The sequence below is a fragment of the Knufia obscura genome (assembly GCF_036327395.1).
Source record: "Knufia obscura strain CCFEE 5817 isolate CBS 148926 chromosome Unknown scaffold_11, whole genome shotgun sequence".
Classification (NCBI taxonomy): domain Eukaryota; kingdom Fungi; phylum Ascomycota; class Eurotiomycetes; order Chaetothyriales; family Trichomeriaceae; genus Knufia; species Knufia obscura.
Window position 1 is genome coordinate 248,550 of NW_027042697.1, and position 24,139 is coordinate 272,688.

The window sequence follows — 24,139 nt, forward strand, 5'->3', positions numbered from 1 at the left end:
TATTTAATTGTTTACTTTTAACTTACTTGCAAGATCTTATCCTGTTCCCAACGTACGGCTTGCCAGTGCGCTCGTCCAATAGATGGTAATTTGTACTAGTGTTAACATGCACATGTCTGCCGTCGGCAGTATGTGGCATTTCAGTGGGACCCAAGAAGCGATCGCGAAACGCCTTTATTGCCTCAAAAACGTTTCGCATCCCTTGAGGTGCTCTGCTACGCTGCTTCGCCCATTGCGAGTAGGACGGCGACTCACCAGGCCCGCGTGTCTCAAGATTTCGTGCCTTGCCAGATCTCGTAGTCGGAGGTTCATTAGCCTCTTCAATCGTGATCACAGTGGGACCCTTTTCGCCTTTCGATGGAGGCGATGATCCCTCCTTCGAAAAAGAGGAGGATGGACTTGACTCCATTACGCTTCCAGAGCCCTCATTCTGCCTTTGCACATTTTGTGTAAACAGAGATCTTCGCAGCGAATAGCCTCGATCTCGTGTCCTCGACGATGCTCGTGGCGATCGCGCAGTGGTATGGTGTCGCGCTCCACCTTGTGTTGGCTGTGTTGTGACGCTCCTGCCTGTATTGCCTAGCTCTCTGAGGTCCTCAGAAGAGCGCTCTCTTGTCACCTCAGAGCTCAGTCGAGCCGCTGGGTGTTGCGGAGCCGCGGGATCCGTGCTCCATGTCGGGACTCGTGGAGGCGGTTGCTGAGATAGCTCAATACTGCCGTGTTCGTCTGGCGCAGCCATCACATCGTCTTGCGGTTCAGGATCTCGTAGCACAGCTCTCTGTCCTCGCGAATTTTGTCCGGCTCTGTCGCCTTGATTCCCGTCCATTGCGGCATGAAGGTAGCAGATGCACCAACCTCATCTTTCGTGTATTGACTCAAGGACCAGCTTCGACTACAGGGAAGCCCCCGAAGAGCTGAAATGGAACTGTAGCATCAATCACCAACGTGATGAATTGGCAATCACTACACGAACATTGCACGAACATGTTCAGCGGAACCTGGCTGGCGCAAGAATTGAGGCTGTGCCATCAAGTTCAAGTTTAGAGAAGCGGCCTCGGGAAGTCGCGCGGCCATGACGTACCTTAGCTGTTCTTAGCGTCATCTTTCTCGGAGTGTTTTAGGGCAACTCCGCCTAGAATATCAACGTGGCCGCAGCTGCTGCACGAGTAATAGGGACTGGTGGACTCCCGGGTACGAAATCAAAGTGTTGTTGACGTCTCGCAGACTCGCAAGCCCAGCCTAATGCGTTGACAAATAATTCTCTGGTGACTGTTCTCTACGCTGTACTGGCGTGCCCCGAAGTAACAGGGAGCGGCCAGCTCGATATTCCGTTTGGGCCCCAGCAGCAACCCCTTTCAGCCTTAGCGAATATAAAGGCATTCGAGTACACTGTGTCGTACGGCGTATGTTATCGGTGGTCACCACCGGGTCGTACGTTCGGAATTGTTATCATAGAATTGACCGTCTGGCCACATCGATCTGCTAGTTGCACTTAGTCTCATGGTTGTCGTACTTATCTCCTATGCTGACCGATCTTCAACACAAGAGCCTGGGTATAAAGTAATGCAGCGATGGTCCGCATCTATTGCGCTCGGAAGTTTACTGTTTGATATCTGCCCAGACGCCTAATGGATCATTTCTGCCGTTGTCACTAGCCTTTGCAGCGTTCCGCAACCGCTTGACTCGTCGTGTCAACAGTCCTACCGTGACTGGCCCGATTATTGTGCATAACAGTATAGCCCATGTCGCCACCAAGAAGATATCGACGCGAGCTCCATCCTGCTCGAAGATGCCATTAGACTGAGCAATTGCAGAAATCAAGAAGCCGATTTCGCCCCTGGCAACCATAGCGTTCCCAAGCAAGCCGGCCGGATATAATGACTTTGGTCGGTACTTCGTCAAGCCACTCCGTGCTTTGCTGACGCTGCTGGACTTTGCTTCTTCGGCGGGAGAAAGCTTTGAGAATCGAACGAGCCAGAGACCACAGGCTAATTTCCCTATGGTCATGAGGACGGCATAGACAACACCTCGCCATAGCGTTGAAGGATCAAATAGTCTCGTGATTGGGATGGAGAAGCCTATAGAGGCCTGTTGAGCAGTTAGTCATTTGTCATCATGGAGGAAGGCAATGACTTACGAAGAACAACGGCTTTAAGATCCTGTCTACAGCGTTAGCATAGTAGCTTTCGTAGATACCTGGTAGATACTCTGGGCCTGACGACCGTGTCTGGCGGCCCGCATCAATATCACCCATTTTGGCCTGCTCCTCGCCAGTATTTGCGTTGCGCGGCTGCTGGAGCTCCTCTTGACGAGCAGGTGGGGCGTCTGAGGGTTCGGGTGCAACTTCGGAGGGTCCAGTTGCCACAGCCGGGGGCGTGACCATCTCCCATGCCTCACTAGCATTCAGATCTGTGACCGCGGGAGACGCCTCAGGTTGGGCGTACTTTGCTTTTGCGGCTTTCGTAGACTTGACCGAAGTCTCGGATCGAGCGTCCAAACTGCTAGCACTAGAGATAAGTAGGCCAGCCAAGTATGCTGCAAAAAGTACCGATGTTCCAGCATAAGCCGCGCTAGCAAGTGCACAAAGAAGGAGAGCTGTGTGGCTAAGGAACCTACCACGGGGCGAAGTAGCCAGGCTCATCACCTTTCCATGCTTCAGCGAGCTATAGTCAATCTTGGCCATGAGGACTTTGGCCAACAACAAGAGCACTGGTACCAGAATTGCGTAAGCAATAGAAACAAACACTGGCCTGACCACTGTCGTCGCTGTGAATCCTCGCTCGGCGGAATTGCCAAGATTACCAATGACTTGCACCAGGACTAAGCCGACGACATCGTCAAGCATCGCAGCACTGGTAAGAACGACTCCGAGCCTACTATTATCTAAGCCGCTGGACTTGAGTATAGTGAATGTCGTGCCGAGTGATGTCGAGCTCAGAGCGCACCCCGCTGCAAAAGCCTGCAGTATAGTCGCATTGCATATTTCAATGAGGACAAATGAGATGCCGATCGGCAGCATTATGCCTGTTAAGGCTACCATCGAGGAGAGGACAAGATTCTGTCGTAGAGCGTGGATGTCCGTTGAAAGACCGCCCTCAAAGACGAGAAGGATTAGACCTAGATAGCCCAGATCGGTGATAGCTTGTTGGATGTCTAGGCCTAGGATGTCACCACCTGGGGTGCCATAGGCCATGCCAACCAGTATTTGGCCAATCAAACCACAGTAGATTGCTTTGTCAAGGACAAAATCGACGATATTGAGAGCTAGGATAAAGGAAGATTGGATGAGAATAGTAACAATTCCCGGCTCGTGGTAAAGCACAGCGGCGTCGCTCATGATGGGCAGATCACCCAGCTTCGATGTAGGGCAGGATATGCGGTATGGCAGCAGACCCCATCAAGACGGATAACAAAGCGTGCTGCTGACCGGGCGTGCTCGGTAGGTAGAGTTCGCTATCGAAAACTGTCCCGGGCTTATTCGTATAGATCCAGAAGTCGACAGAACGCTTTGCAGGATTTGACACGGCGAGTGAAGGAAGGCACGACTCCCGCCTTCAAGTACCAGTGAGGTTAAGATCGATGAGCTTGCTGCCTGATGCCCTCAGGCATACAATCAGGCAACGAGTCGTGCTGGAACTTTTTGTTCTACCAGTACTGCACGCTCGAACAGAACTCATACCATTAACAACGAAGAGACGCCAGCTGCATAATTGACTTGCTAGAATCGCGAGCATGGCAACGGTATGCGCACGTAAGTTTCAAAGCCATGATCGGGAATTCGTGTATACTAACGTTCCCAGTCTCTGGCGAGCTACCGCAAGTACCAGTAGTGTCGCGCAAGTCAGGCAATGTGTATGAGAAGCGATTGATCGAGGCATATATCTCAGAAAATGGCACAGAACCGACAACGGGCGCATCCCTCACGACGGAAGATCTACTCGACATCCAGGGTTCTCATACAGTGCGACCAAGACCGCCAGAGCTCACGTCTATACCTGCGCTGCTGGGCGCCTTCCAGCAAGAATGGGATGCGCTAGCTTTGGAAGTCTTCACTCTGCAGCAAAACCTGGCACAGACACGACAAGAGCTCAGCACGGCGCTCTACCAGCAGGACGCAGCAGTCCGAGTCATTGCACGGTTAACACAGGAAAGAGATGCAGCAAGAGAAGCGTTAAAGAACATCAACGTCGGTGCACCGGCGCAGAATGGCGATGCCATGCATGTTGATAGCGCCCCGTTGCCCGAATCCATCCTCGAGAAGATAGACACGACACAAGCTGGCCTCATGAAGACCCGACGGAAACGACCAGTACCAGCAGAATGGGCGACAGCCGACAACATCTCCCTTTTCAAGCCAGTCACTTCTTTGGATACACCCTGCGCGGAAGGTACCTTCCTCGATGTTCGCAAGTCGGACAACACAGCGCTTATTGGCGGCAAGCGAGGAGGAGCATATACCGTTCAACCATCAAATGGCAGCCTCAACGCTGTAGTCTCCGAAGCAGAATCTGTCACAGCAGGCGTTTGGGTAGGGTCTCGAATTGCGATTGCGACTGCAAATGGAAAGGTCAAGATTGTGGAGGATGGTCAGGAAGTCGCTTCGTTTGGTGCCCATTCGGCAAGCGTTTCGGATCTAGCACTTCATCCTAGCGGAGATATTCTGGCCTCAGTCAGCTCGGATGGAACTTATGCGCTGTACGACGTGGAATCGAATCGTCTGTTGACACAAGTGCAAGCATCTTCTGGTATGTCTCCCAAACACTCCAGTGAATATGCACTAACATGTACAGAATTGACCTGCACCTCCTTCCACCCTGACGGTAATCTATTAGCAGCAGGCGGCAGAAATGGCCAGTTGCAGATTTTCGACGTCAAGAGCGGATCAGTGGGTGGTGTCTACGAGCTTGAAGGTCCTGCAAAAGCTATAGCATTCTCCGAGAATGGCACATGGCTTGCGACTGCCTCTGAAGGATCAACTAATGTCAGTATCTGGGATCTGAGAAAGACTGGTGCAGAGGGTCTCATTCATACACTTTCGACTGACCACAGCGTCGAATCACTCGACTGGGATTACACAGCACAATATCTCCTTATTGGTGGATCTGCGGGCATTACAGTGAAGCAGTATACGAAAGCGACCAAGCTGTGGTCAGAGATACTCAAGGCAGGCATCTCTTCTGGCAGCGTTGGATGGGGCGATTCTGCTCAGAGCATTTTCTCGTTGGATGACAAGGGCGCCGTTGGTGTGTTATCGATTGCATAAGAGTACAATGAAAAGTCGTCTGCTACACTCTTGTTTTGGTCTTCTTTGCCGGCGAGCACATATGCACCTTTTTCACGATGAAAAGTTGCTATTCACATTAAACTCGACTTCTTCGTATATAGCTGGTATCGAACTTGTGGTAAGGATGGTACGAGGCAACAGCGGCAGGACCATATTGTAAGCAGGTCATGTGCCAGTCACGTACGAGATCATTATGCCTACGATTGTAACCTTTGTGAACAAGGCATGAACAATGTGTAAATTGTCCTTGCCGCAAGCACAAACACTTTCAGGTTGACGTAAGCGCGCAGACAGCCTCGATCTGCACCGGGAGTTGCCTCATTCAGCCGTTTCGCTTATGGTGGATTCCAATGTTGGGTGTTGGCAGATGGGCCGCCACTGCATAACTCCGACTCGCTACCACTAATTCGACCTCAATAACGTACTCAACCAGCACGATACTCTCGACGACGTCCTCACGACAGAACCACTATTCGGTCTTCCACACAGATATATCGCCTCGAAGAAAAGTGCACCTTGGGAGGCTTGAGATAGGACCATGCCGCTGAACAGTCTCCAAGATACTGTTAGGGCTGGTCCTGCATCGAGAAAGGTACGACATGGCCACCGAAGCCTACGGCGTCTACCTTGTACTAATTGCGAGCAGCGTACATACGATCAGATAACACGGTCACAAAGCCGAAGCGTAACCCCTCCATCCTCCAAGCGACGTCGAACCAATACTTCACCTCCCACTACGAGTCCACCCCGTCAGACCTCCAGCCCACCCCCTTCACCCCCACAACGATTCGTAGGAGACGGGTTAGATTTCAGACGGCCTACTTCCTCTGCTATGGCACAAGCGCAAGAGCAAGATGCCGTCGACCTCACGTTAGACGAAGACAGCGACGATGGTGGCGATAGCATAGGCCTAGACTACTCTCCCTGGTCCAATTCGATCGATCTGAGCAGAGATACTTCGGCCGTGCCGTCACAGCCTGCGATAGACAGAGTGAGGATCAATCTGCCGCCTCGACCCAACCAGTCACAACAGCCAGAAATGCAGAGCCAGAGCCGCACGGCGCCTGAAGTGATAGAATTATCGGACAGCGAAGATGATGATGTACAAATCGTGGGCGAACGCCAGGCACCGAGGAGACCTGTCCTACCTGCTCCGAGAGAGATCGACCGCGTCTTACGCACACCTCCACCAGAACTACGCAGATCGAATGCACAGACTTTCGCAGACACGTTACGATCGTTACCGAGTTTCTTTGGACTGGGTAGACCAGATCTGAGGCAGCCACCAGCAGGCCCGTATCCTGGGCGTAGTATTCTCGACCACGCTAGGGCCGTGTTACAGCAAGGAGTACCGCCTTCACCCCTGAATATGGGTACCTACGACGATATCGATGGACTGGAAGAATATGACAACATCACCATGGATTACGGTGCGCCGGCATTTGTGATAGAGGACCCTGGAGCCGACGATGTGGTGGTTGAGGATTATAAGCCCCCAACTGCAGCACGCGAAGGCTTCACAAAGGATATTGACGAAGAAGGAGATGTGCTTGTGTGCGTTGGCTGCGAGGATGAACTTGCAGCAGGAGACGACGAGGTCAAGGCGCAAGTATGGGTATCGAAGAAATGCGGCCATGTGAGTTCCCCCAGTGTTTTGCAACCGGTAATGATTGCTGACAGTTCACAGGTCTACTGTGGTGCTTGTGCCTCCCGTCGCGTTGCTTCTAGGGGTGGCAACGACCGAGACCGGAAGAGGAAAAGCAAACAACTCAAATTGGATGAGCTCAAGCATTGCAAGGTGGAAGGTTGCAACCAGAAATTATCGGCGAAAACAGCCCTGTTTCAGGTGTACCTATAAGGTGCACGCATACGAGGAGCCCAGTAGCGGCCGAAGCCTCAGCTGTCATACCGTTCGCGGCGTTCGCCAGATCACGATCATCTACGATACCCATGTTATATAGATATTCTCAATTGGATGAGGCACAGCTGCCTCTTGGACCACTATTCATATTGTATATGCTTAGATCCATACTGTACATTGTTCGTACTGTACATGTGAAAGGCCCAACTGTATGAGCAACTGCTCCTCGTGATCCCACCAAGATGTGCCAAATAGATCGCCGGATTTGAGATACGGTCTAGGCAATGCCATAAATCGGTGCTTCGAGGTCAACTTTCTCGAGAGCCCATGGCCTGCCCTTTTCCGCCACGCACACAGTGTAGCTTGAGCACTGATCGAGCTATCGACGGGACTGCCATCGTGCCAGTTCGTTTTCGTTGACCATGAACCGCCATAATCCTGTAGCCCAGAGAGCCTCGTCTCAAGAATGGCGTACCATCATCCCTCCAACCCGGTACTCAAGCCGGCGGATCGCATGCTTCCCATCCTCCCACAAAAGTAATCCCTCAAACCCGCGTAATCCCCCCATGCAACGCACTCCACATCCCCCTCACATTCTCATTCCCACTAACCACATTCCGCCCCCTAATCTTCCTATTCTTCGTCCCGCTATTCTGCAACAACAACTCCGCCTTCCGTATGATCTCGCCCGGTTCCAGATTCCTCACACAGATCGCCTTGCTGTTCCCGTTGATGTAGTACGCCTTCAGGATCGGGTGTTTATGTGGGCGGGGCGAGACGCGGAATTCAGTGGAGGCGTACTTTTGGGTTAGGGCGGGGAGGGAGGGCTCGGTGAGGAGTTTGTTCATGCCGCGGGAGGAACCTGCCCAGTCGCAGTAGTGGAAGTCGAGGCGTTTGCATTGGAGGATGAATGCGCCGACGCCGTTCTGGGGGGGTTAGTATGGATGTGTGGTGCGGTAGGAGATACATGAGGGTGGACGTACTCGGGCGGTTGCAACGGCTTTTACTGCTTGCACTGGCATTGTGCCCAAGTTGACAGGATGTAATGGAGATGGCCGAATGAGAGCTTTTGAGTAGAGTAGTCGAGTACTAGAGATTCATTCCGGAGCGCACCAGACTAGCAGCCTTGTGTTTATGCCTGAGGCTACTATCATGCTCCTGCCGCGTGTTTGATTGCGATCATCAACAGCCTGCTCCTTTCATGCACATCACTCTCTACCGGCATCATCTGTGACACGAAAACCCCATCAACCCTGAAAACATCCACTGGTATCTCAGACCCAACTCGCGCTCACTGAGTACACGCGCTTAATCGTTTGCGACTGGCCCAGTCGAACCTTCTGCGGGCTAAAGCTGGCCTATCCTTGATTGCCATCCACTACATTCGACCGACACACCACAATGACAGATAAACTGCCGCCGCCGCTTCTCGCGCTCTTCCAACCACGCCCACCTGTAAAATACATACCACCCCAAGACAAAGCGCCAGAAGATAAAGCAAAACACGATTCACAAATCGGAGGTCTAGCTGCTTTCCTACCACAACTGAATCAATACAAACAAACGGACCACTACGAGCACACAGAATCATGGATCCAGAAGCGCGACCGTCTACGCATGGAGAAGCGCGAAAAGATGGCGGAGATGCAGAAGGAAGATTTCAAGGGGTATAAACCTGAGGAAGATCCGAAGGTCAAGGGTGATGCTTTCAAGACGTTGTTTGTGGGACGGTTGGCATATGATGTGCGGGAGTCGGACCTGGAACGAGAATTTGGTCGTTTTGGGCCGATTGAGAGGATACGCATTGTGAAGGATGAGTATTCGGATAAGCCGAAGAAGCCGAGTAAGGGGTATGCGTTTATTGTGTTTGAGCGCGAGAAGGATCTGAAAGGTAATGACTCCATTCTGTGCTACTGATACGGACGCGATATGGTAAGAGAGACTGAACTGACACTGAGATCTAGCTGCGTACAAAGAAGCTGAAGCTCCGAGAATCAAAGATCGAAGGTGTGTAGTCGACGTAGAAAGAGGTCGCTCTGTACCTGGTTGGAGGCCACGACGATTCGGAGGTGGTCTTGGTGGCAGAGGCTACACCAAGGCGGCTCCGGCGAAACCGATATATGGTGCAGGACCAGGTGGGTATGGCGGGGGTTTCGATGGTGGTTTCAGAGGGGGCTTCCGAGGACGAGGCGGTGGCTTCAGAGGAGGTTTCAGGGGTGACCGCGGTGGCTTTGGTGGTGACCGAGGTGGGTATGGAGGAGGGTTCAGAGGCGATCGAGGTGGGTATGGAGGAAGAGGTGGAATTGGCTACCAAGGCGGTGATCGTGGCGGCTTCGGCGGTCGACCACCTGCTGGCGCACCTAGCGGGCCTGGAGGTGGCCGAGGAGGCTACGACGATCAAAGAAATGGCTACGGTGGTGGTGGGTATGGCGGAGGTCGTGACCGTGGTGCGACAGGCAGCAACAGAGATCCTGTTGGCGGCGGTGGTAGAGACCGATATGACGACCGAGACAGGTATGGCGGTGGTCGGCGAGACGATGACTACGGCTCTCGAAAGCGACATCACGACGGCGACCCTTACGACGATCCGAGATCGAAGCGCAGATACTAGAGACAGCAGGAACAGATTCTAGATTTCGATTCGACATAAAATTTCACCCATTGTATTAGTGCTTCAGCTCGGCATTACGGTATGTTGGTAGTGGGTATGATATCCCCTTCTATGCATTACTTTGTTCGACACTCAAATCCATGATTCAGGTAAGAATCATGGTCGATTGCACAAGGTATTATTAGCAAACCGAAAGCCGATTTCAGCATAGGAAGGTATCTCGACATCCAACCCACATCAGGCGCCAGGGCGTTGTTGCGAGGTAAACATTACTTCGCAGTTCATCTGCCGGATTCTTTATCCTCCGATGCTCAGACCTCATGCGTGTCCAACACGCGGCTGAGCGAGGAGACGCAAGCTCTGACACAGCTTGTTGACTGCCGATGATGTCTGAAGATGACATTCAAAGGTAGGTCTGTAGAATAGGGATACGAACGCGGTGTGCTCATAGCAGCATATATGAGAATAATACTTGCTTGTCGTTTCCATGCGTGGTCTTGCAACGAGTCATTGTGTTTTTCAGCCTCACATGATCGACGAAGAAAATATTCGCATTGCCCCCATCATCTACGATCGCATCTCACCAGTGACCACACGCGAAGCCATCCTTCTGGCACGTTCCTGAAAATCTCCTGTTGTTGTCCTATTTTCAGACACGAGCTGTGAGTCTCAGCTTCACATGTCCTGGAGCCTCATCTCACGTGAACCGTCAATAACCGTCCATGTCCACCCACCGCAAAATTCTTCCTCCCCAGAAACAGGGCGGAAAACCTACACACCCGCATCCGCATCCGCTCCCATGAGGGAATTGCAGGTGAGGACCAAGGCAAAGGCAATCAAAAACGTAATCACAAGTACTACTTCCGCAACACGTTGCTGACCTCTCCGCTGTACTTTGTCGTTAACTGCTTAGTTAGCAGGAAATTTTCTGGGCCACTGAGGAGTCTGCAAATTTTCAGGCTAGCCGAGAAATTTGGGGCGGGCGTCATGATCGCTAATAGCAGGTCTTCACGCCCAATGACAAACATGAATCGCTATGGGTAAGCGGATGCGCCCTGTTGACGACCTGGTTTGTTACGTGAGGTGAGCGGGGGTTTTGATTGGTTCGTTTGTTGTTGGATCTGTACTGGGATCGAAGGCCGTTTGACATGTTGCGTAAGAGGGAGTTGTCGTGTTGACGGAGGGCGTGGATGTGTCAGATGTCGTCGATGGGTGAGTGAAAAGTTCGAGTGGTCGTGGAGTATATAAGGGGTGTGCCCTGGGCTGAGGGTGGCCAGTTTTGTTTGGCAGCATACAACATAGAACAACAGGAAGTAAAGCATCAAGCAAGCAACCCAATACTCTACCTGAACAACTCATCAAGCAATACTCGAAACAATTCGCCAATACAAAACATCACAAGCACAAAACCAAACTACAGTCACAATGGCAGCTACATACGCAGCCTACTCCAACCTCTCACACGGTGCACAAGGCCCACAATCCGAGAAGAGCGCACGAAGCTCAGTATCCTCAACAGCCTCGTCTACCACCCCAGCATCAGCCCCAGCCAAAAAATCAAAATGGCAGCGCTTCGTCGATGAATTGAAGCCACTTGAGCAGCCTCAGGGACCAATTACCATCTATGGTCCTCTTGTCTTTGAGAAGAAGAACGAGAAGACGAGCCGCCAGAGCAGCACGCAGGAGCGACAGAGACAGAGCTCGAGTCGACGGGCGAGCGAGATCTATGCTGCGTTTAAGGATAAGGTTGGGGGTGAGAAGGTGTATTTCCGTGGTTGAGATGTGATTGATTTTCGAGGATGATGGGGATGGATGAGATTTGAGCAAGCACAGCAACAGGCGTCTGGATATTAGCGATGCGACTTGGATTAAGAAGATACCCTTGACATTGGTCGGGCATGAAAGCATTGGATGCGTTGGGAAGGTCTTTTGGTCGGCATAGAATACCTAATTGAAATCAGATACTTTATGGAACATTTCGTCTTATTGGTTGTTATTGTTTTCATGGACTTCTGTATGATGGTGCTCCTATTGTCAGACAGCTTGCAATTCCTGGACCATTCATTGAGCTGATATCTTTCCGACTGTCGCTGAAGTTTTCGCGAGGCACAAGAGTGTTGATGGGACGAGTTCTTGTCTTCGTGTTGGCCGACAGTGGGTGCCTACACTTCTAGGATATCGTGTCAACCATTCTGGCAACGACCGAGATCAATGCGACAAAATCAACTTGTATTGCCGACGATATGCCTGTGTTCCTATCTCGACATGAAAGCGCATTATGGAGGATAGAGTATGGATCCGAGGTGTAGTGGTTAGAAAGCTTGAGCAGACATACAACGAAGGTTCGAAGACTCGCTGGGCAGGGATGATGTCCTCGAGTATTCTTTCAATCGCCTTGAGCAATGTAGTCGTAGTTCAGCCACAGCGCCTTGTTCTGCTCGCACTCAAGCTTGGTAGTCTGATGTATAGAACCATATGCACTATTACCTACCGTAGGCGTGAAGAGAGTCCTTTGCCTTGCTCGAACTCACACCATCGTTTTGTTAAGCGAATAAAAGTGACGTTCGCTATGCAGACCTCGAGCATGTGAAAGTCATGTGAAGGTCATCTGTGACTGTCGTAGTTTCATGAAGACGCCGCTCTTTCAAAGACACTCGTCGATTCGTCTTACAGGGCATTATGGCCTTTGCCTATCATCTGTTTTATCAGTCTGGCTGACGCAAACTTATCGAAGACTGCGAAGATGCTGCGAACATAAGTTGTCCCCAATTTCGATGCTTGCGGTGATGACGCCTGAAGATTGCATTAATTCGTGCAAGCTCAGGCACCAAACGCAAGCTAGTTAGCACCCGCTGCACCCAAGAGCTCCCTCGACATCGCTGTGCCACGCCTAAGATCTCGTGCTGCTGCTCTTATAGGCCACGTTATTGGTCGCTCTTGCTTTATCGGCAGCATCAGATGCTCACAAGCCACGAGTGGACCTTCCCTACCATTTCCGTCGCGGCTTCTCCGCCTGGCTGCAACACGTCTCGAACCTCATCTCAACCAACTTGATTATTGCCTGCAATACAAACGAAACAATACTTGTGCACAATTTGGCCATCCAGCATTTTCGCTTCTGCATGCTGTACATGATCTCGGCAACCCGGTCCATGCTGTTGCTAGCCGTGTCTTTGTTTCGCTGATCCGAGTCCTCGCCGACTAGTCGCTGCAGATACACAGCCAACGCAGGGACATCCTTCCGATTCCTGGATACGTCCTTCGGGACTATCCTCGAAATGGGCAACACACTTTCCTCTTGTTGCGGAGGTAAAGCTTTCACTTTCTGTGATCGATGTGCAGCCACTGACTCTTTGACAGGGCGACAGAAAGATGGACTCTACGAGCCGGCTCTCGCAGAGAGTGAGCGCGAAGCTGTTGCCGAACTACTGGCCTACCTCGAGAACGTACGTACAGCAAATCAGCAGGAGAATGCAGGAAGCTTACACATCGACAGAGAGCAGACACAGACTTCTTCACTGGCGATCCTTTACGTGCCTTGAGCACTCTCGTCTATTCTGACAATGTCGACCTTCAGCGAAGTGCTAGTCTTACATTCGCCGAGATCACCGAACGAGGTGAGCAAGAATACCTAGAAATGCTGTTGAGATCCCCAGCTGAACCCCAAGCAGATGTCCGAGAAGTCGACCGAGAGACATTGGAACCCATCCTATTCCTCCTTCAGAATTCAGATATCGAGGTGCAAAGGGCTGCAAGCGCTGCACTTGGTAACCTTGCTGTCAATAGTACGTTGTGACGTCCCAGACATAGATAGGATTGCTGACTGTTTACAGCCGAGAACAAAGTCAACATCGTCAGGCTAGGTGGTCTACCACCGCTGATCAGGCAGATGATGTCGCCGAACGTCGAAGTCCAGTGCAATGCCGTCGGCTGCATAACAAACCTCGCTACACACGAAGACAACAAAGCCAGGATAGCAAGGTCAGGAGCACTTGGACCATTGACAAGATTAGCAAAGTCGAAAGACATGAGAGTACAACGGAATGCCACCGGTGCTCTATTGAACATGACACATTCAGGTATGTTCAATATCTCGAGAGCTTGTGGGCATCTACTAAACCGTGACAGATGACAATAGGCAACAGCTCGTCAACGCAGGAGCCATTCCTGTCCTAGTCCAGCTTCTTTCCTCGCCTGATATGGACGTCCAATACTACTGCACCACAGCGCTGAGCAACATTGCTGTGGATTCCTCGAACCGAAAAAAGCTTGCTCAAACAGAATCGAAGTTGGTCCAGTTCCTCGTACAGCTGATGGACAGCGGCACACCCAAAGTACAGTGTCAAGCTGCACTAGCTCTGAGAAACCTTGCCTCAGATGAGAAATATCAACTCGAGATCGTCCGAGCTCGGGGTTTGCCACCTCTATTAAGGCTACTTCAGTCATCGTATCTGCCTCTGATACTGTCGGCGGTCGCTTGCATAAGAAACATATCGATCCACCCTCTCAACGAGTCACCCATCATTGATGCTGGTTTCTTGAAGCCGCTGGTCGAACTCCTCGGCTCAACAGACAACGAGGAGATACAGTGTCATGCCATCTCGACGCTACGAAATCTTGCAGCCAGCTCCGATCGCAACAAGCAACTTGTGCTTGAAGCAGGAGCTGTCGAGAAGTGCAAAGAGCTTGTTCTGGAAGTGCCTCTAAGCGTCCAATCCGAAATGACAGCTGCTATTGCTGTCCTCGCACTCAGTGATGAGCTCAAGCCTCAACTGCTGCGTTCAGGTGTGTTTGAGGTTCTCATTCCACTCACGGACTCAGAAAGCATCGAGGTACAAGGCAATAGTGCTGCTGCCCTTGGCAACCTCTCTTCTAAAGTGGGCGACTATTCCATCTTTGTCCGAGATTGGACGGAGCCCAACGGCGGCATCCACGGCTACCTCAAACGGTTCCTGGCTAGCGGCGATCCCACCTTCCAGCATATCGCGATATGGACACTCCTTCAATTGCTCGAATCCGAAGATAAGAAGCTGGTCAGTCTGGTTGCCAAGTCTGAGGATGTCATCCAGATGGTCAAGGGGATCGCTGAGAAACACATCGAATCAGACGACGAGGACAACGAGGATGGTGAGGGTGAGGTCATTGCCCTTGCACAAAGATCGCTCGAGTTGCTCGGCAAAGGTCCTAACAAGACGGTCGAGGGCTGAGAAGCCAAGCAAAAGTTTATGTTGAATAATATCATTGAAGAGAAAGAACTGGTTATACCCGGAATGGATAGTGGCACATCACCTTGGTGTCAGGAACAAGGAGTCAACAGATCATAGCGCGGCGTTCTGGACAACCTTCACGAAATGGCAGAAAACAGGGGGTCTTTGCTATTGCGCTTCTCGACTCGGAATTCGACCGTGGCTGTTCGGTTGCGATTTGGGCATACTGTTTGTCTTACCTCTAGTTTTAGAGTTCTAGCATAGTAACTTCTGACTGTAAACAGGCCTGCTATTGACAGCAGTAAGCATGAATTCATGCCAGAAGAAAGATTGGACTTCAAAGCACTTCCAAGCGTCCAGCTATCACGGGGTGGTCCGAGAAAGCGCGTCCAAGCATTTGTAAAAGGTGCAAAGGTGCAACAACAAATTTGACCTGAAAGTTGTAAATGATTTCATTGCTCGACTCATCAATACTATGTCAAGCCAGCTGCCTCCGACTTGTCAAAAATGGTCTCTAATGCTCATGGTCGAAAGCCCACCCGTGCATGACTTTCGATGACCCGTATTTTCCTTGACCGCAAATGGATAACCACATCTTCATGCGGGCAAAGCAACCTCTCTCGCTCGAAATACTGTATCGAATGACCTCCATAACGGATACATCTTGCAGGTCTCCATCATCTCTGTTCACACATGTATTCTCCACTACCACCACTCCCTGAACTTCGGAATCGAATCATCGTGAATGATTTATCTGTGCTTGATGAAACCGATGTCCTGGCTCTTCTCTCGGAAGCATTGACGGCAGATGTTCAGGCCGTACTTTCGGATGAGACCAGCTTGGTGAGCGCAGACTCGGCTGTAGAATGATTCGTTAGCATATATTCTGGGCACGATTCTTGTGTTCGACAGCGCTTGCATTCAGCGACGGACAGAGGCAGAGAAGGAGGGTTCGTGCGCCGTAAATCTCAGGTCTCCTTCACGGTTCTAGTCCTCCTCGCGCCAGGCTGCGCCTATACCGGTCGTCCTCTAGCCTCCGTCCTTGCTCTTCCAATGCTGTTTCGTTTCTTGCTAGGTGGGATGGATAGACCTACCATGATCGGGCGCCCTTGCCATAGCTTCGTGGTCTGGAGTACCAGACTGATTCGTGAGACATGATTGCGGTTTTGTTTTCGTCGTTCGCGGGTGGCTGGTCCTTCGTTAGATACTGCTTCTTTTCTGTTGCCCTGTATTTCCTGCTAACCTGCGACTTGACTTTTCTGGTCGGCGGACGTGAAGTGTGCGAGTGTCTGGTGCGGTGGTGAGACTAGTCGGGTCGTGGTCGTTGGATTTGTTCGAGAAGCGCAAGCGCCAAGGCCGACTTTTCAGATTGTGGGCAGAGGTGGGAGGAAGGTTACGCGAAGGTTGTTTGATTTAGGCTGTAAGGCAGCAATGGGTGGAAGAGCACATGTTTTCGTGATTGCGGAGATGGGCGGGCTGTTGTTGTCGCGTCACTTTTAAGTCTTCCAGCAGCCCAGTGAAGCGGTGCGAGGCCTGTCTACGCGTTGATCAGATACACAAAATACAAACCTCCCGACTACAAGGATCGCCCACCATCTACACCTCCGCAGTCGCAACCATGTCCAAAGACTCCTCCCACACCTACATCCACCTCCACCACTCCCACCACGCCGACCTCTTCGAAGAATTCTGCCATCCACCTTCCTCTTCCGCACACGTCAACGCATCCAACAACCTCAACACCCACACCCCCGCCACAGCCACAAATGACCCGACAGATCCATCCTTGCAAAACATCCCAGGCCACTTCCTGCCCTTCGAATCAATCAACCTCCCACCACACCTCATGCCCGTAAATCCAGAGGATGAAGACGGCGTAGTGCCCGATATGCATGCTGCGTATGGGATCTCGAGGGCGATGGGTCAGGCTGGGGTGCCGGAGGCGAGTGGGGAGAGGAGTGGACGTGGTGTGCTTGGGGCCCAAGGGCGGGAAGATGCGTGGAGGGATTTTGGACTGGATGAGCTTGTTGCTGGGGTGGGGAGGATGGAGGTGTCGGGTGTTGGGGCGGGTGAGAGGGGGAAGGCGAGTGGGGTTAGGAGGGAGGGGAGACGGGGTGGAATATTGAGTGTGAGGTGAGAGTGTGGTTTACTGATGGATGCATGATGGTAAATGATGAGATATGAATTACGAGATTAGGAGATGACGTTCTATACGCCGGAGCTGAGGGCTGGATCCCGGTGGTCTTGGTGACCTGTTATGCGGAGAGAGATATACAGGAGCGAGCTTGTCCAACATTGAATCGGGACCAGCGAAGCCTAGCAAGGCGCTTCATGAGAGGAAATTAAGAGTATGCCATTCCAGCGAATGTCACAGGTACTCGACTCCAAAATTAGCTCCGATAGGCGTCGCTTCGAACATGGCACGACCAAGATGCAAGTTCACGGTTAACAGACGCCAATGGACCAGGTCCGGATTAGGCAGATGGCTTTAATAGACTAATTCTGGTTGCACTTGACCTGATGCAAATGGAGTAGCGTATCGACTAACACCACAAGATATAGGACATGTCACGAACAGCGTACATGGACGGAACAGTTGCAGAGACTTGGAAAGAGAAAAGTAGGAATGTCAAAGAAGGATGATTGTGTGGTGGCTATGTACGAATGTACCATCGTTTCATGCGGCCAAAGCTCGAGACTGGAACGCCTAATTTCTCTTATGTCGCCGCGATCCTGAACACAGGATACTCGTCCCCTTCTTCCATCGGAATCAAATTGAATGTTACGAACGAATCGATATTCTCCGGCTCAAGCGTGATGAAAGCTAGCGCAGCATTCTTCTGCCTGGTGCTCACCATGAAGCTTCCAGCCGGCAAGTGTACCTCCCTCTCGTATGGCTCGGTCGTCACTGTGTTCAGCACTGCACCTTCGTACAATGTGCTAGCCAGCTCAGAGCTTGTGATGTTCAGCGCCTCGACTGTGCCACGGTACTCGTAGTCCAGAGTCTGGACCTCGAGACCGTAGTTCCTCAGTCGGTCGACAACGTCAACCCAAGTTCGAGGGATGAGGTATGCTTCTGGTCTTGCTCGGGTCAAGTTCGCAATTGATGGGGTGGTGACATAGAAGTCAATGGGAACCTGTACGATGCTGCCGTTGTTGCGATCGACCATGGTGAATGTGCGGTTCGTGAGGGTGAAGTAGTCCGTTATGACGATGTCCTCATTACCGTTGATGAACTCTTCTCTTGCACTCTCAACCGTCGAGTAGACACTGTCGAATTGATCACGGGCGGTCTCCAGGATTGCTTCGATCTTAAGGAGCGCCGTAGCGGTACGGCGCTGGAAATGCTGGTTTGCGAGACGGATACCGCGCATCTCGCAGAGGAAGGAGATGGTCTGTGTTAGGCCGTAGGCATTGCGGCCTGTCCTGGCTTCTGTGACGGCCTCCTCGAAGACGATTCGCGAGCCTGAGGTTGTGTTACTCGAGCCGGTGACATATGGTTCCCAGCGGAGTCCGTGTGATTCGAGTCGCTCGCCCATTGCTGGGATGAAGACGTCGAGGACTTGGCTGCGGATGGCTGGGTGGATGTTGGGGTTGATGCCTCCTGAGATCAAGGCGTCGGCTCCGTGCTGGTAGTCGCCGCCGTAGATGGTTGGGGCGGTGAACTCATGCATGTCGATTGAGATGTGCGGGCTGAAATCCATGAAGACACCCTTGATATCTCTGGACTGCTGTCGAGCAAGCTTCAGGTGTTCTCTGTTCGGGTCAAGGTTCGATGCGAGTTGACGTTGGAAGTACTCCACCCCATCGACATTGTACCGTGGAAGGACTTTGATGTCCATCTTCTCGAGAAGAGACGCGGTCCATGTCTGGTTTGCATCCATCTTGCCGAGAAGGGCCATGACGGACTGGTCAGCGGCAGGCTCATCACCGTGGATGGCGGCTTGGATGTACACTTTGAGTTTCGTCTCGTTTTTTGCTTCCTGTGAGGGGTCTGATAGGAACAGATAAGGGATCGAGCGTCCCTCCTCCGACAGGAACTCGGCATGCTGATAGGTCAGCCAGTCGTTTCGATCTGCGAGAGTCCGGTAGAAGTGGTCTGGCTTTGGGTTAGCATAGGTTCTCGATCTTTCACATGATGAACCTCGTATTAACTCACCTAGAACTGTGAGTGATGTAGGTCCATCTGTGCCATTACTCCAACCTGATGGCGTGGTCTCAGGATTGGTGAACGCTGGTGACAGCAGCTGAATGTCTACATCAGGGAAAGCTGATGCGACAATGTCGCTGTCCTTGATAGTTCCTCGTTGGTTCTCGCCGTATTGTAGCTGTGCTTTGGCACCTGCGAGACACAGCAGGAAGCCCGCGAGGTGCGCCTGGTTGTGCTTGTGGAGCCTCATGTTCGCCCTAGGGAAGACGGTCAACGGTAATGCTTGAGGACGTTTACCACCCTGATTTCGACCGCACGGTACTCGACTGATACGAATGATCGACCGAGCTATGGCTATATAAATACCAGCCACAACTGCTCCCAGCCGTAGCCATAGTTGTAGGAAGTCCGATCAGTCGGAGATCTACACAACGAACCCATGAACATGCCAACAGTTGCATGCATAATCAAATGATCGACAATGCCGGTCATCTTCGTACCCTGCTGCTCAGTCCGATGACGGGAGACTTGGCATCAGAGTGCCAGCCTCCTCAGCAATGCGGCTAAGACTTCGGAACGGATTTGTGCTATCTTGAAGGTCGTCAACTGCTCAAGAAGGAAGGTCGATAGGAGCATGATGCTTGGACGCCATGTTTCTGGGTAGCGAGGTAGCATCGGAGCGATGAAGAGCAGCTTGGCAGCTTGGAGAAGCGGAGAGCATCGTTATCATTCCCCATCTGTCGCCAAGCACTGTCGGAGCTGTTGTGAGTCTTGGCAAGAGGTAGCGATGTCGCACGTGCGTATATCATACGGCCTCTCTGTCGGCGAATTTCGGTGTGCATCCAGGAGCTCGTGAGTGGTAGAGAGGAAGGAGTGAAGTTGCTAGACACGGAGCCAGAACACACTGTGCGAAATGCCATTCATAATGTTCACATTCAGTGTGCTGACCAGAAGCGTTCAATAGGCATTGGAAAGCCTCCATTTCCGACTCAGGCGTACCCCTCATGCTAGATCATTCGTAGATATAGCAGTGTCTTCTATCAAGTGTTGAAGCGACGTCTCTCAGAGACACAGGGTCAGCGAGTCCAGCGAAGTGGACAACCTCGTTGATAGTTACCTAAGCGCTTGGTGGGTCTGTATGCACCACATGGTAGCGTTTGATACAGTTCGGGGACCCGCAATGCTCAGAATCCCACCCGAAGATCATGGCAGCTTGCTTACTATTGAATGGCGTCCCTGTCGCCCCAATCTGATATCGCCGACCTTCCATGTCTTGGCCCTGCCAGAGCGCCCACACGCGGTCAACCATCAGTTCAAGCTGGCACTCTCGTACCTCCGTTCGTCGTTGTGTGATATTGTTTCCTTTGTTCAGTGACAGGAGCAGGCAAACATACTGTTTAGCTTATATTATCACAGCTTAGACACCTAGCTGTGAGAGAATGATCATCACATTTCACTATCTCTTTCTGAGGTCTAACTCCATCGCATGATGCAGCCAGAAAGCAGGATCACCGGCACTAGCATAGACGTCTTGTCCAAACCACCGATAGTCAGGTGTCCCGGCTGTGTGCAACTTATTGAAGGCGTTCCCAGCAGTTGAAGCTGAAAGCTCGGAACCATCAGCTCGTGTCTGGAAACATAACTGATTTGCGCATGAGAGCCGGTAAGCAAGGGCGTCAGTAGTGGCGAGATTCAAGTCGCGCTTCAGGCAACACTTGTGGTATCCAAGGGCCGACGTCAGATTATACGGGGTAGCAGGACTGCTGAGCCCACGCCAGGAGTGTACGAGAACCACGATACTGGTGCATCAAGAAAATCATCTAGCTCGGTGATATCAGTGATATTGGGATCATTACCCATGTGCACCGTCCACTGGCCCTTGGCTAAGGATCCTTCGGTGACGCATCCTCCTCCTGTGCCGGGCGCAACAATGAGGTGCTTGTTAATCAGACTTAGATCATGTGTCCCTCAGCCAGAACTAGACGTATGTCAGCGCTCGAAAGGTCCGGGCTTTGACGCACTGAACACAATACTGGAAGTATTAGCGTCGATGGGCGTATAAATGGCCAAAGGAAGGCAACTGGGGAAAAACAAGACGTTCGCCATTGATACAGCAACGACCTAAGCAATCATATTCTCACAACGTCCACACGCGCTCGTTCAAACACGTCGTGAGGTATCGAAGTCTGTGACCTCTCCTCATCCGGTATCGAGCGTGGTACAAGCGTCATTTGGCAATAGGTTCCAGCGGCCTTTCGTTTTGACAGCGAACCAGGATTGATAGCCATTACAGATTCGACGACCTAAGGAACAGATTAGTAACAACTTTCTCAACGTAAAAGTGGTGATATATACCTTGACGGATGGTGTCAGCATGCTGGGCAAGAGAAGAATATCAGGCCGGACATTCGACCACTCCCCCAACTTCGAGTAGCCAAGATCGATGCAGTCACCTGTTGCCCTGACTCCATCAGACGATAGTTTGTCCCTCGACAACGGCGGATATAGTGGAAAGAAATGCCGCTGCTCGATCAAATACCCCGGTAGCCGTTCTAACAAGCCGGCTTTGTTGTTGTGTGATATCTGCTCTCGGCTAAGCTGGACAAGAATATCATGCGATGATATACCGACTACAACCTCGTTCAAGGAGATGAAGCACGGATCAGGAAGCATCTTGACTTGTTTTGACAAGCCAAGCTCTTTCCGAATGATGTGCTCCTGAGGCCAGGAGACGTGCTTGCTTATGGCATCTCGCACGTTCGGTACCAAGACTATTGTGATTGATGGCACAGCAGAGCATACTTTGTCCAACTGCGAAGAAATCCAAAGCCGGAACAGTGTTGTTACATTCGCGTCTTGGTCGATACCTTTGACGTCTGGTAAATCGAAGTCTCCAGAAGCCAGCATAGGATGCTCAATATCCAGAAAGGGGCCTGTCAGAACCATCGCATCGGCCATATTTTCGGTAGCTTTGTTGCATAGAGCTTGCAACGGCTCAAAATCAAGATTATCGTCGGCTGTGTAGGGCCCTGAGGCAAACATAATATTCAATGGAGTTCCGGTCGAGTCTTCAGAAACTCCAAGCTTCTCGTTCATCGCATCGATTACAGCGGGCGCCGAGACTGGTAGTGGTGGCGGCGGTACAGCAAGTATCTCGTCTACCTGAAAGTACTGTCCCGATGCGTTGGTGCCCCGGACAGCCACAATCTGGCCCGGGAAGAAAGAGTAGCTGGGCAAGTTCTCAACTTTCAGCGGTACTCGCAATCCACCACCCCACTTCCTTGACAGCTCGAGTAGTAATGATGCTTGGTTCAGCTTGCCTTCCGGCGTGTCGCAAGCAATCCTACCCACTGCGACTATTTCACTAGTGCTCTGGGCTGCAGCGTTTCCAAAGGCATTGTCCTCTAGTTTGTGATGCTTCTGGATCAAATTTTGGAAGTCGTCTATCCTCTCGTCCAGCACTTCCGAAGACTCTGTCAGGCGCATCGACATTGGCTTGTACCCGAACTTCTTGACATCGGTGTTGGCAATAAGCTTGACTCGTGCTTCTGCGAAAGGAGCGATCGGTGGTTCGGCAACAGGTATCTGATCGTTGAGGGTCTCAAGGACGGCACCCGCATTTGGACGATCTGCAAATGATACACCCGTAGGTTGCTTCTTCTCTGATTTCGCAAATCGCTTTGGAGCAGGTGTCTCAAAGTCATTCTTTCTCTTGACGCTACCGGTTCTCCGAGCTCCAGCATTTGGTGTGAGCTCTTCGAGCATGCCGTACACATCACCGCCTTTGCCTGTAGTTCTTGGTGTAGCACTGACCGCAGGCTTTCGTTCACTCTGCCTGCCTTGGTGGCTGCGCTCAAGGCTGTCTTGGACGTCTTTTTGGAACATTCGCGCAGTACCAAGGTCGAGTTTCGTTTCCTCCGATCCCATCTTCAGACAGTATGACTCCCATTTGTAGAAAAGTTCCTGCGGTGATATCGAATAGACTCGCAATATGGACTCGAGCACGCCCAGGATATCTGACTCGAGGCCATGCCCTGTGGGCGCAAAAAGCGCGTTGAGGTTTTCATTTTGTGCTTCAGTCATCGTTGTAGCTGCTAGTATACTGTGTAGCTAGATTTGGCTGAAAGGAGATAGTAGAGTATACCAGACACGACATTCAGGTCGAGACGCGTCCCGCGCCAGCACGCGTCGAGATCGCGTCGATTACTGTACACTAGCGTGGCATGTGATAGAGGTCTTCTTCTGCAAAAGACCGCCTATAAACCCTTCATATGCACTTGCTTCTGTCTAAGAAGGTTCTTCTACCTAGCATCGTACTAGTAACTGGCTGCTGTCTCGGGGGCAATGACAAACATGGCACGAAGCTTCTCATATCCGGTCCACACCATAACGACTTGCACGCTTTGTGAATCATTTTAGACGCATGTTAACGTAATAAACGCGACAGAAGCCGACTGAAGTGCGATCTCCTTCTGCCTGATGAAAATTAAGTGTTCTCATCAAGGTAATAGGTGAATGGAGGCAGTGTTGGAGCGAGGCACGTTACAATGTCATGGGCTGTACGCGGTCACATCAGGACGGCTTTATGGAGGCACTGTCGGTGCGATAGCCCTCAAGAGACTGCAGCTGGCTTCCAATCAGTACTGGATTCCGAAATTCTAGTTCGAGCCAAACAGTCTGCAGAAGCAATGTCTTCGGCCACATGACAGCTTCAGTCGTGTTGTTCACTAGAAAAGCTAGCAGATGGTTGTGCATGCGCTGAAGCACCCAGTACTTTCCTTATCCAGAACTGTGATGTGTTCCTTTCGAGACTGATGAAGACGACGAGGAACCAATAGCAGTCACTGGTGTACCCTCGAACGAGCAATACTGCAGGATGAATCCTCAAACGTCCGGCAGGCACGACTTGTGCAACAGGTTTAATAATGCAGAGGTCTTCCTTTGTCGCAATGCAGTGCCTTCCCAACTAGACTTAGCTTATCGACCTGGTACCTGTCGTTTGAGGAAGTTGCAACTCATCCGAGTC

The 24,139-nt window shown here is 51.5% G+C and overlaps 11 protein-coding genes across 11 annotated transcripts; 6 read left to right on the forward strand and 5 right to left on the reverse strand.

Annotated features, from left to right (window-relative positions):
* Nucleotides 1–22: 22 nt before the first annotated feature.
* DNF3_2 (drs2 neo1 protein) lies at nt 23–826 on the reverse strand (the record flags this gene model as incomplete). Its single annotated transcript, XM_064876785.1, has 1 exon — nt 23–826. One exon carries the CDS (start codon nt 824–826, stop codon nt 23–25), a length of 804 nt encoding a protein of 267 aa, XP_064727172.1.
* A 773-nt stretch (nt 827–1,599) lies between these two features.
* PMZ80_008386 (uncharacterized protein) lies at nt 1,600–3,337 on the reverse strand (the record flags this gene model as incomplete). The annotated part of the gene is made up of 2 exons (XM_064876786.1): nt 1,600–2,088; nt 2,138–3,337. 2 exons carry the CDS (start codon nt 3,335–3,337, stop codon nt 1,600–1,602), a joined length of 1,689 nt encoding a protein of 562 aa, XP_064727173.1.
* A 395-nt stretch (nt 3,338–3,732) lies between these two features.
* On the forward strand, nt 3,733–5,263 carry PMZ80_008387 (uncharacterized protein; the record flags this gene model as incomplete). The annotated part of the gene is made up of 3 exons (XM_064876787.1): nt 3,733–3,751; nt 3,801–4,745; nt 4,791–5,263. The coding sequence occupies 3 exons, from the start codon at nt 3,733–3,735 to the stop codon at nt 5,261–5,263; spliced, it is 1,437 nt and encodes a 478-aa protein (XP_064727174.1).
* Nucleotides 5,264–5,822: 559 nt separating this feature from the next.
* On the forward strand, nt 5,823–7,142 carry PMZ80_008388 (uncharacterized protein; the record flags this gene model as incomplete). Its single annotated transcript, XM_064876788.1, has 3 exons — nt 5,823–5,876; nt 5,931–6,920; nt 6,972–7,142. The coding sequence occupies 3 exons, from the start codon at nt 5,823–5,825 to the stop codon at nt 7,140–7,142; spliced, it is 1,215 nt and encodes a 404-aa protein (XP_064727175.1).
* Nucleotides 7,143–7,690: 548 nt separating this feature from the next.
* MRPL51 (39S ribosomal protein L51, mitochondrial) lies at nt 7,691–8,167 on the reverse strand (the record flags this gene model as incomplete). The annotated part of the gene is made up of 2 exons (XM_064876789.1): nt 7,691–8,071; nt 8,129–8,167. 2 exons carry the CDS (start codon nt 8,165–8,167, stop codon nt 7,691–7,693), a joined length of 420 nt encoding a protein of 139 aa, XP_064727176.1.
* Nucleotides 8,168–8,546: 379 nt separating this feature from the next.
* PMZ80_008390 (uncharacterized protein) lies at nt 8,547–9,756 on the forward strand (the record flags this gene model as incomplete). Its single annotated transcript, XM_064876790.1, has 2 exons — nt 8,547–9,036; nt 9,110–9,756. 2 exons carry the CDS (start codon nt 8,547–8,549, stop codon nt 9,754–9,756), a joined length of 1,137 nt encoding a protein of 378 aa, XP_064727177.1.
* Nucleotides 9,757–11,181: 1,425 nt separating this feature from the next.
* Nucleotides 11,182–11,535, forward strand: PMZ80_008391 (uncharacterized protein; the record flags this gene model as incomplete). Its single annotated transcript, XM_064876791.1, has 1 exon — nt 11,182–11,535. One exon carries the CDS (start codon nt 11,182–11,184, stop codon nt 11,533–11,535), a length of 354 nt encoding a protein of 117 aa, XP_064727178.1.
* A 1,499-nt stretch (nt 11,536–13,034) lies between these two features.
* Nucleotides 13,035–14,963, forward strand: VAC8 (Vacuolar protein 8; the record flags this gene model as incomplete). Its single annotated transcript, XM_064876792.1, has 6 exons — nt 13,035–13,065; nt 13,117–13,202; nt 13,253–13,373; nt 13,428–13,541; nt 13,590–13,835; nt 13,885–14,963. The coding sequence occupies 6 exons, from the start codon at nt 13,035–13,037 to the stop codon at nt 14,961–14,963; spliced, it is 1,677 nt and encodes a 558-aa protein (XP_064727179.1).
* A 1,618-nt stretch (nt 14,964–16,581) lies between these two features.
* PMZ80_008393 (uncharacterized protein) lies at nt 16,582–17,100 on the forward strand (the record flags this gene model as incomplete). The annotated part of the gene is made up of 1 exon (XM_064876793.1): nt 16,582–17,100. The coding sequence occupies one exon, from the start codon at nt 16,582–16,584 to the stop codon at nt 17,098–17,100; it is 519 nt and encodes a 172-aa protein (XP_064727180.1).
* A 580-nt stretch (nt 17,101–17,680) lies between these two features.
* PMZ80_008394 (uncharacterized protein) lies at nt 17,681–19,363 on the reverse strand (the record flags this gene model as incomplete). The annotated part of the gene is made up of 2 exons (XM_064876794.1): nt 17,681–19,062; nt 19,123–19,363. 2 exons carry the CDS (start codon nt 19,361–19,363, stop codon nt 17,681–17,683), a joined length of 1,623 nt encoding a protein of 540 aa, XP_064727181.1.
* Nucleotides 19,364–21,242: 1,879 nt separating this feature from the next.
* Nucleotides 21,243–23,196, reverse strand: POL12 (DNA-directed DNA polymerase alpha subunit pol12; the record flags this gene model as incomplete). The annotated part of the gene is made up of 2 exons (XM_064876795.1): nt 21,243–21,416; nt 21,469–23,196. The coding sequence occupies 2 exons, from the start codon at nt 23,194–23,196 to the stop codon at nt 21,243–21,245; spliced, it is 1,902 nt and encodes a 633-aa protein (XP_064727182.1).
* Nucleotides 23,197–24,139: the final 943 nt, after the last annotated feature.